The following is a 12,105-nucleotide window of genomic DNA, read 5'->3' on the forward strand; positions in this document are numbered from 1 at the left end:
CAGTATTCAGGAAGCTGAGGCGGGAGGATGATGGGTTTGAGGCAATCCTGGGCTATATAGGGAAGACAAGTCCACTCTGGACTATGCAGTAATAGTCTAACCTCAAAAGCCAAACCTCTCTTCCCCTGCCCCTTGCTGCCTGTGGCGAGTGGGAGAGCTGGTCCTGAGGTCGGGAGAGTGGAAGAGCTGCTTCTGACCCTCACCAGCTGCAGCGCTCCAGGGGAGTGGCCCCTGCACCTCTCCTGGGCAACGCAGTAAAGCTGGACCTGGTGGTGTAGGTGCAGGTGAGAGAACCAGAGCAGCAGGCTCTGCCCCTTGCTGCTTGCTACATACTGCAAACTAGCCAGGGAGGTTGAAGCGCTCACCTTGGTGATGAGGATGAGGAAGAGCTCGTGGGCTGCTCAAGCCAGCTATCACCCAGGCCCAGAGGCAGGGATATGAGTTGGCCCACCCCAACATCCACCCCATATATGATCTGCTGGAGCATGTGAAGGGACCAGTCCTGCAGATCCAAAGCTGTAGGATCTCCACAACACAGGGCAACAGCAGGATGCCGAGAGGAGTCCAGAAGGATGTCTAAGATGATGTCTAGGATGGCTCAGCAGAAGCCAGAGGCCTCAAACCAGACCAATGACTCACTGCAGTGAACATATGAAAGTAGGCACACTGTGTGACTCAACCTTATCACACTTCGGCTTCTACAATGAGATTTTTCTTTTCTTTTCTTTTACATTTGATTTTGTTTTGTTTCATGGGGGAGGTTGCAGGGACAGAGAGTGGTTGTAAAGGGACGGGGGATGAATGGGATTGGGATGTGTGAAGTGAAATCCACAAAAAAAAAAAAAAATCAATAAAAAGTTAAAAAAAGAATACCTACATAAAATAAATTGAAAATTGTTCACTTGATAAAATAAAAACACAAACTAACATCATCAACAATGAAAAACACCCATTTCTTCCAGTCTTCTAGACTACAACATGCACCTTAGCGTAGATGGTACAACACAACACCCCATGTTGAATACAGCTTCCTCATTTATACATAAGTGGGATACTCAACTAGAGAGCCATTTGTATCAAGATAAACCAATGAGTAAAACATGGTGTTAAAATTAAAAAGCCTTTTTATAAGATTAACAGTTTTTTTCAATGCAATTACAGTATATATGCCAGAAAATTAAAAAAATATATATTGTATGATGAGTAAGTATCTGGGTATGGGATCTGTGCATAGGCATAAAGGACATTATCACCATGTCAGTTTGCTGTAATCCTTTGAATACTTCAGTGAAAGATGAGTTGGAGCCTCTCAGAGCAAGGCAATGAAAGGGAAAGTCAAGTGTATTTCTGAGAAGCACAGCTCATAGAATTCATCACTGCCGGAACATGATCTAAGGAAGGACATACAGTGAACAATGCCTTAGAGAACTGTGAGAGAGGCCTCAGGAAAAAGGCAGAGGGCCTTTTACCTCTGGTGCATTTACTTCTCTGGATTGTTCTCAGACATGCTCTCATGCCTTCCATGTTAAACATTTACACTCAATTTACAAGACATTTATTCTTGTTGGATGTCAGAACACAGCTATAGAAAGGACATGTTGAATACCATCCTCAGGGTACCTGAATCTAGATACGGCCTTCGTGCTTTCCCAGACGTAATCTATGATACGTGACAGGCAAACGTGTTTAAATTGGTCTGTCTGGGAAAGTTCTGGGAAAGGGCTGCTCTGTCAATATTTGGTATGTGCTTACTGGAGTTTATTTACATGTGTTTCTGACCATGTTTTTCTGAACTCAAACAACCTTCCTTGGATCATTGCTTTCTTTGTTTTATTCATGTATAAAGTACTCTGAAACTGACATAAAATTGTCTACAGCATTAGACTGCAGTCTGCTTCATTCTTTAAGGTCCTCAGATTCCAGGTCTCAAAGACACATATCTGCATAGGTCAGCAAAAGTCAATACTCACAAAATCTGTGGGTTACACCTGAAGTGTTCAACTTGTTTATAAGAAAGCAAGCTGAGCTGGGAATGATGGCTCACACCTGTAATCCTACCACTTGGGAAGCTAAGGGAGAAATATCACTGTGAGTTCAAGGCCCTGCTTACTAAAAAAATAAAAGACCAACCAACCAACCAACCAACCCTCAACCAAATAACAACAAAGGAAGAGAGCTGGGGTATACATGCTTATAAACCAAATCACCAAAACGAACCTCAGCTATGCCAGTTGTTCCAGCCAGTGACCTTTCCAGGAACTCTCTCAGTGGGTAGGGTGCTGTACACTCTAAAATAAATAGATCTGGCCTTGAGGTAAAGATTCCTGGCCATACTAACATGCAGGTACATTGTCAGAACAGATGTGAAGGAAATTGCCATGACTAAGATGATGGGAGGTTTTTTGTTTTGTTTTGTTTTTAGAGACAGGGTTTCCCTGTGCAGCTTTGCGCCTTTCCTGGATCTTGCTCTGTAGACCAGGCTGGCCTCGAACTCACAGAGATCTGCCTGGCTCTGCCTCCTGAGTGCTGGGGATGATGGGAGATTTTTAGAAGAGACAGGAAAGCCAGTACCAGGTGCCATTTTTTCTCATTCATGATCTGATTTCCACTGTGTTCTCCTGCCTCACCTACAGGAAGGTACCAAGGTTCTCCCAAGTCTTATCCCAGTATCATCTCCCAGCCACCCCAGCATCTTTGCTGTGGTTGAATCTGGTATTATTGCTTTTACCTTTCTTACAGATAAGCAGAGGTCCAATCAACCCCGAGTTGAAATCCTGGGTCAGGTTTTCATAGGAGTAGTAGATGTGGGTGAGGCACGGAGGGTCATCGGGTGTGGGCCCACTGTCCTCAGTGATGACCCACTCGTAGGTGTACTCTCCTCCAGGAGCCACAACATCATCCATCCTCTCTGCTGGGAATGTGTGGTCAGGATACGAAGCCCCTGGAGAATAACAGCCACAAAAACATCTGGAGTTTTCCATCACTCTCCAGTGTGGGCAACCCGAGATGAGCTCTCTGCAAATTACCTGCTTTACACAGCAACTTTCCTAATTGGAAAGAGTCATATACCTACATCTATCCCCACATCTACATAATACTATGGTGACCTGAAGAATAATTGCTACTAGCGAAGATTAGTTAAGATTGACCAAGTTAGTTCTTGGGGTATTATAACAACTGTTTATATGTAATCAGAGACTCAAATCACATTTCATCAGTAAACTATCTCCTAATACAAGAATCAGTATGCTTTCCTCAGAGTCCTTCACGAGTCATGCTAGCTAACTGTTGGCATGGGATGTGTGCACTCTCTACATATTGTTTTGTTTGGCACTGAAAATACCATGTCTTCTTTCCCACTGCAATCATCCCCAGACCTGTTTTCTGTCTCTCAGTCGCTCCTTGGCAATGGGCTATTATTCTAACTCTTCTCCGTATCACAGTCTCAGCCTCTAGCTCGTGCATGCTGTCCGATCCTTGGGCATATGAAACCAGTCTGTCCCAGAAGTGAAGATGCCTCACTTCACTGTGCAAAGACACCATTGACAACCTACGCATGCTGAGTGTTCCCTCCAGCAGCAGGGAGGGGGCGATGTAGAAATGAGTCTTCCGCTTTTGAAGAAGAACCTAGATTAGAGGGGGTTTGGGGGGTTGAGACACGGTAGGGATGGGGCAAGTGAGAGCAGGAAGGGGAGAGGTGAGGGTTCTAGGCAATCAAGAGGCACTGGCTTCCTCTTTGCCAGCAGCGGTCCCCATTCAACTAAGCCAAGTGTTTCTCTATTGTCAGCTGATGCCAAGATTCTCTTTGGGACGCAGTTGCCTTTGGTAGAAGGCAAGTACAGGGAATCTAGCCTGAGGTGTTTTATGTGATGGGCCAAAGGCCAGTGGGAACTGTTCTTCCTGAATGGATTGTACTTTTGAAAGAGGAATGCTTGGTTTTGGCCTTGCTCTCCCCTTCTTTCCTCTCACTATCCCCTTCCTTTCCGGCCTCCCTCCTGCCATTTCCTTTGATTGATATATAACAGAGTTCACAAAATTTAAATATGATACTTGGTGAGCTTTAACCAATCTGTACAATCTGATAGCCAGTCACAGTGAACATAGAGAATGGTTCTTTTGTTCAAAATATCCTTATGCTACCTGTAATCCATGCTCTCTTCCACCCAGGCCAAGAAGCTGTTCACTTGATTTCTTTCACTAAAACTTTGTTTTTATATCATGTCATATAAATGAGATGATATATTGTTTATCCATTTGTGTTTGATATGTGTCTTATTAGGGTTTCTATTGCTGTTATAAAACACACCATAAGCAACTTGAGAAGGAAAGTGGTTTGCTTCAGCTTTTACCTCTCAGGTCACACTCCATTGCTGAGGGAAGTCAGGACAGGAACCTGGAGTCAGGATCTTAGCCAGAAACCATGGAGGGGTGCTGTTTACTGTCTGGCTCTCCATGGTTTGCTCAGCCTGCTTTCTTATAGCACCCAGGACCACCTGCCGAGGGATGGCACCACCCACAGTGGACTGGCCTTCTCACATCAATCATCAACTAAGACAATACCTCACAGGCTGTTTTTATAGATCCCAGAGTTTATAGCTGACTAAAATCGATTACTTTCTTCCCCCAGTCCTGTGCATAGAATCTTCCAGTACTATGAAAGTGAGCCAGTAGAGAAGGAGCTTCCAGGTTAGTTCCAGCTTGATTTCCTCATGTCCTATAACTCCAGTATGTCCCACCACACCATTTTAAGGATGCCCCTCACTGTCACATGACTTGCACTGATCACAGAGTGAGACGTCTGCTGCCATTTCTTAATTTTGCCCTTCCCTGTGTATGGTGTCTGTTTTTCTGACTACTTTCAATAGTTTTGCTTTATCATTGGTTTTTGGCCATTTGGCCATGAGATGCTCTGTCGTGGTTTTCCTCCTGTTCCTACTTCTTGGCTTTGTCGATTCCTTTTTTTTTTTTTAATTAAAAATTTTCACATTATATTTTGAAAACATTCTTTCCTCTCCCTTACCTCCTCCTAGATTCTCCCCACTCCCTACCCATCCAGCTTTGTGATCTCTCTCTCTCTTTCTGAAAAACAACCAGGAGGAAAGAAAAAATACAAAAAACAAAAATGAAAAATCAAAACAGAAAAACTGACTAATAAAAAGAAAAGTCAATAAGACGAAAATATCAAAACAAAAGAGCATGCAGACACACACACACACACACACACACACACACACACACACACACACACACACACACACACACCCCAATACAACAACAACAACAAAAAACTCATCCCAAAACATAGAGTCCATTTAGTGTTGGCCCACTACTCCTGGAATGGGACCTGTCCTGGAGTACAGTTGACATACCCAGTGTCACTCTATTGAAGAAATTAATTTTCCCTTTCCCAGCAGGGAACAATTGTGAATATCTTCTTAGTGAATGGTGGGACCTCGCATTTACTCCTCCTTCTTAGTGCTGAAGTTTTGTCTGCTTTGAACCTGTGCGTGTCTTATGCATGTTGTCACAGACTCTGAGTTCATAATGCACATCAGTTTTGTGTCTGGAAGACACTGTTTCCTAGGAGTCATCCACCACCTCTGGCTGTTAATCTTTTCACCTCTCCCTTCACATAAATCCCTGGGCCTTGAGAGAAGGAGCTTGATAAAGACATCCTATTTAAGACAGAGTACCCCAAAATCTCTGGCTCTCTGCACACTGTCCAGTTGTGGGTCTCTGTGTTAATTCTCATCTACTGCAAGAAGGAGCTTCTCTGATGATAGCTGAGCAATGCATTGAACTGTGGGCACAGCAGTATTTCATTAGGAGTCATTTTATTGTTATGTTCCTTTAGCACGACAATAGTAGGAGGTTTTCCCTGAGGGTCCATGATCCGCCTAGTCTCAGGTTCTTGTCCACTTGTAATCAAAAAGTGATTGGTAACTATCATGACAGTTGTGCCCCTCTTGTACCAGTATATCTCGTGGGTAGAGCAGGTCTCTGTTGTAGGTTGCAGGGTTTGTAGTTGAATGAAATTGATAATTATTTCTCCTCTGGGAGGGTGCAAAGTGCCTTCCAGAATCATGAATGCTAGTCATTAGGGGTGAATGCTAATCTAGTTGGGGGACCAGCTCAATTTCTCTGTGTTCAGTAACATAAGTAAATTGTATCTCTAGCAACAGGTTATGTACAGGAACCAACAGCCTGTGATACTGGTGGCAGGGTAGGTTCTTATCAGGCCTTTCTTCATCTGCAGATCTGTAGTCTACACCACATCAGAAAAGTTTTAAGCGATTCTTTGCTTCAAGTTCTTTTTCTGTCCCTACCACTTCTGGGACGCAATTAAACATGTTATATCACTTGATAGTGTACCACAGTTCACCCATGCTCTGCTCATCTTCAATCTTTTTATCTTTTTAAATTTTAAACATTCTTTTAAAAACATTAATATTCTCTAACAGTTTCTTCACACCATCTAACGTGTTAATAATATCATTTGGTACCCCTTTTCATTTCAGCTATGATGTTTAAATACAGAAGTTACATTTGGGTATTTTTAAATTTCCCATCTCTCTTCTGATCATGCTCCTATTTATCTCTAATGTAGCAGGAATATTAAAATGTCTTATTAATAAAATCAAACCTGAGGCCAGGTTATTGGGGTGACGGCTGGAAGATCAGGAGACAGAACAGGCCACAGCATCCTCACCTCACCTGTTCCCTCAGACTGGAAGCCTCTGAGTCCTCATATCTGAATGGATCTCAACTGAACTGCTGCTCAAAAGCCTAAAAGCTTAACTAGCCAAATGCTTCTAGTTTCTGGTCCTCACGCCTTATATACCTTTGTCTTTCTGCTGTCACTCCCTGGGATTAAAGGCTTGCTTTCTGGGATTAAAGGCTGTGTCACCATGCTTGGCTGTATCCTTGAACTGATGGATTTCTGCCTCTGGAATACTAGGATTAAAGGTGTGTGCTACTACCACTGCCTATCCTCATGTTTAATATTGTGGCTGTTCTGTCTCTGACCCCAGATAAGTTTATTTGGATGCACAATATTTTGGGGAACACAATACCACCACACTCTACTTGATGGAACACAATGGAGAGACTCAGAAACAGTCCCCTAAATTGTTATATTGCAGCAGTGCTAGCTTCCCTATCTAGTTGTACCTCACCTCAAACCATCTTCAGAAAATCTACCCACTCAAAATGTGGCAAGAATTTTCATGGCATCAGCATGCATCTGTATTCTCCAGGTAGGAGTGGGAAACAAGGCACCCCGTATGGTCAACAGTGGTGGGGAGTTCAGGTGCTGCGGTGTGTGTAAGGATGTACTACATAGGGTCTAAGCACAGGAGCCATGCAATGGAAAAATTAAGAACTTATATCTAGATTCACTGATTTCACCAAATTTTTAACATTGGCCATAATGCCACATTTGATAGATGTATCCCAGCTTCTCTCTGGCCTCTTATGTGATTCTTGTCATTTGCTCTGTATCAATCACCCACGCCTCCTGCCTGTTCCCCAGACATGCCCAATGCTATGCTACTCAGAGGCTCTGCATATACAGTTCTTCCTGTTTAGAGTATTCTTACCCCATTTCATCCTTTAGATAAAAGCATGCTAATCTTTCTGAAGCCAACACAAACACCGGTTACTTCTCCCTTCATCTCTGATTCTGTTCCATACACTTGCGTTTACAGTACTCGTCACTATTTAAAAATTAAATATTTGTGGTATATCCTTTCCTACTGGGTTATGATTACTAGCATTCTACACATTTTGATTGCTGGAGTGTGGGCTCCTTGACGGAAGGGGTTAGGCATGTATGCTCAGTACTCTGGTGTCTTCTCTAGTACATAGGAAGCACAGAATATATGTTCAAAGCACGTTTGCTGTAATGTGACAATTTAAGGTCCTGTGGGCTATAGCTAAGGTCATTAACACAGAGCTTATAGACATAATCTGTTGGGATTGCATGATACAAATGTAAATTAAAAGCCACCATTAAAAACTGCATTATTTTAGAAAACTGAATATATTATTTGGAATATATATCACTGATTGCTTTTAAAAAAACAAACCCAATGCAAATCTCAGAGATCTGGTGGCATAGCCAAATTCTGGCATAAAGTCTGTCTGATCCAGAGTGTTGGCTGTGGTTTGTTTTTTAGTTTCTGCTCACCAATGTGCATTGTAATCATTTTTCATCTAACTAGCCCACCTGTCTGTCATAGACACATGAGGCTATGACTCTTGTTCTAGGGTAAAGATCAACCATTGAGTGTATTACACCTATCCCACCACAAGAGGTTTAACACTAACAAATAACTAATATTTACTATGAGATAAACTCCCATTTCAATGATCAACAGGATTTGAATGTTAACAATGATCAGGAGCCAAGGAAAGACAATAGCTTGAGTAACTCCCCTTGAGTTATAACATTAACTCTTAGTAAAGAGTCTACAAAGAAGACTCTCAAAGGACAAACAGGAAGCTTTATCTCAGAAATCTCTGAAGCACAAACAGGACTGATAAGGAGGCCATCTGCCCAGATCAGACTTTGTGCAACAACTGGTAGGCATGTGGTTCCTTGAGCTGCCCTATACGAGGCATGCATACTCAGTGATCTTCCTCCACAGCCTCCTGGAATAAGACATGGTGTTTCCCAACTTGATGCTCCCACTGTTCTAGCTGCTAAGACCCCATAGGGGGTTCCTAGAGTGGGAAGTAACATCTTCCTGTTGCCTTTCCATACTCTCCAAAAGAGAATGTGGCCTCCTTTGCAGGGTAAAAGGTTGTCAGATAAAATGTCTGCTTAGCTTTTAGATGTCTGATTTAACACAACTCACCCCTTATCTGACTGTATGCTATGTATGGTGGTGATGTTCTTTTTAAAATTATTTTGTTGTGTTCACATGTGTATATGTGATATGTAGGTATATGTGCATGATTGTACAGGTGCACATATACCCATGTGCACGTTGAGGCTGATGTTGACACTAGATATCTTCCTCCTTGGTGGTTTTCACCTTATATGCATTGAGGCAGGGTCTCTTGCTTGAAACCAGAGTTCACTGATTCAATAGTCTGATTAGTCCTCTGACTCTACCTCCTAAACCCTGGGGTGACAGGAGGGCTGCCATGCCCACATCCCCTGCTGGGCATCCAAATTCCTGCCCTCTCACTTACACAATAAGCATTTCATACACGGAGCCATCTCCTATCACAATTTATGATTAAATATTTGTTGGATTATATGAATCATGGTAACTTTTTCAGCTAGGTTGAGAAGGAAGGCATCTGAACTTTGACATCAAAGTCAAAACTTTTGCATTGTACCCCTGATAATTTCGGAAGGAGTCTTAATAACTTTTAAAGCCCTTTACCTTAAATTAAGATAAAATAATCCCTCTTTTAGAGATACTATTTTTGATGGGTGGAGAAGACTAGAATACACACACACACACACACACACACACACACACACACACACATGTTCTAATGTCTTTGTGTTTTTGACACAGGGTCTCCAGGGTCTTGCTCCATATCACAAGCTGTCATGTCAATCACAATCCCTCCATCTTAGCTTCTCGAGTGCCGACATCACAGATCCAACCCTATGCTCAGATGAGACATATCTTAGTGCTCTTGTGTCCTAGCACATCTGAGAAAATTGATATTGGGTGGATTTAGGTTGCTATAACAGAGGGCCCTAGACTGGGTAGCATCTAAGCACAGCCATTCTTCATGGTAGAGGCTAGATGTGGGTTTCAACCTGGTGGTGCTCTCATGAGGCCCATCCCTGGTACCAACTGCTCTCTTCATTATATTCACATGTGATATACAGAAGGTGAAATGGCTCCACTTATGGTTCCATTTATAAGGGTACAAAACCCACCATGAGGGTTGTAACTTCATGACTTAAGGCCCTCTCAAAGGCCCCATCCTTGATATGGTCTCATTGAGGATCAGGTTTCCAACACATGAAATTTAGCAAACACAAACATGGAATCTATATCAGCCATGCATTTTAAGGTGAGGAAAATTGGTAATAAGACAATGCAACTGCTTATAATTGCCCACAAAATTAATACGTTTCTGAGCAAAAGGAAGATAACACAGTGTCCTTCTCTCTACTAAATTATCAGTCCTTCAGTTTAGCCCAACAGTGATTACCATGACTCCCACCACCACCTCAAGCATCCCAGGTGCTGTGTCCAGTGCAAATGCAAAGGAGACCAGGGTAAGCACATGATGGTGCTGCAGTTGTGATGGCTTTGACCTCTGTTTACTTCCCATAGCTACTCAATGCAGAGGGCACAGTCAGAACATGCTGCTTGTCTTGAAGAAGAACCTGTATAAGAATGGCCTTCTTGGTGTGTGACTGATTTTCCTTGTGTCATCAAATTTATTTGTGAAAATTTAATTATGTTTGATGGGTTTTAAAACCTGTACAAAACAGGATGCTAAGACATGCAGGTAGGTACTAAAAAAGGTTGCTATGGTAACACAAATAGATGTCCACAAGGAGAACTTCATTTCTCATTTTAATGTAAAATAGCATTTTGTATGATTGAATAGTAATTTTAATTAAGTTTAAAAGGTGAATTTTGGACACCTGGAAATAAATAGTGAACAGTAGATTTGCACATGGGATGTAGCTTGTACGTATACACAGGATTACTCCTAGGGTAATTGGAGAATACTTTTATCAGTTCTTTTATTCTTTTCATAGCAGATTATTTTAATTTTAGAATAAAACAGAAATGTTATATTTCTCATTTTGTAGCCTATATAATCTAAAACACAATAGATACAGCTATTTAGAGGAAGCATTTATGAAATGTGGTTTGTTTTCTTTTGGTAAATCTGATTTTGACTTTGTAATCAAAATAAAGTCAAACAAATTGAAAAGAAGAAAGGGACAGGATGGACTGAGGGGGCACAGAAAACCTTGTTCGCCCTGTGGTAGAGTAATCCCCTTACACAAGAGTTCTCATTCATTTTATATTTATTCAGTTCTGTTCATTTTCTGCTCAGTCCACACTCAACTTTATAACATGTTTACTTCTGCCATGAGGTACTAATTATTTTCAAAGAGGCCCCCAATATGTTTTAAAATGTGAAATGGTGCATGCAAGCTTTGGGACAGTGAAGTTCTGTGAAGAGACTCTGGTTACTCTTTAGGGCACTCATTCATTAAATCTCCCTTGTTACTTTTTTTTGTGAACTCTTTCTTCCCCATTTATTAAACACAGTGAATGTCTCTGTGCATACAAAGATACAAAGATCCAGGATATTCCTTTAGAAGTTGTAATTTAGACAATGGGCACATTAATGCTGGTGTTGTAGAATGAACTTGATTGTATTGCATAGACATCAAAGGGCTTTTAAAATGAAAAATGCAGATTTTTTTGTGATTTGTGAGAATTTTTTATTCATCATTACAATTTGTTTCATACTTGGTAAAAATAAATAAATAAACTTGTGTCAAGAATTGGAATGTTACGGAAAATCCTTGAAGACTAAGTTTTCATATACAGAATTTTGCAACACTTAGATGCAAAATACAATCTCTTGGATTTTTTTAGATTTAGGGCTCTAGCTTATTAGAAGATGGTTAAATATAATGGAATTATAACATTAAATACAATTTAAAGCAATTTATAAACCACTAAAAACAATTTTGTGGTATTGTACAATGCAACTTCACAGGTAAATACAAGAATATAAATCAAATAAAAGAATACTATCAAGGGTCTGGGAATGAAGCTCAGTGGTACAGTGCTTGCCTAGCATGTGTGAGATGCTGGGTCTGATCCCCAGCGTGTGCATGCACACACACACACATAAACACACACACTGAGGAAGGGAGGAAGGGAGGAAGGGAGGAAGGGAGGAAGGAGGGAGACAGAGAGAGAGAAGAAGGAGGGAGGGAGAGAGGGAGAAGAGAGATAGAGAAGAAAAGAAAGAATAATAGCAATATTAAGACTTAACCGTGAAACTTTCTTAAAAAACAATCATTCAAATATACCTTACCAATAGTGTAATGCATGCTACTTACAGACTTTTGGAAATTAACTTAAATTTTATTTC

The 12,105-nt window shown here is 41.3% G+C and overlaps 1 protein-coding gene across 1 annotated transcript in view; it reads right to left on the reverse strand.

Annotated features, from left to right (window-relative positions):
• The window catches only part of F5 (coagulation factor V), a 70,715-nt gene that overhangs the window by 41,004 nt on the left and 17,606 nt on the right, over nt 1–12,105 (reverse strand). The window contains exon 4 of the mRNA XM_036202546.1: nt 2,729–2,941. Coding sequence (XP_036058439.1) covers nt 2,729–2,941 — 213 coding nt within the window. The remainder of the gene's footprint in view (nt 1–2,728; nt 2,942–12,105) is intronic.

The sequence above is a fragment of the Onychomys torridus genome, chromosome 11 (assembly GCF_903995425.1).
Source record: "Onychomys torridus chromosome 11, mOncTor1.1, whole genome shotgun sequence".
Taxonomy (NCBI): Eukaryota; Metazoa; Chordata; class Mammalia; order Rodentia; family Cricetidae; genus Onychomys; species Onychomys torridus.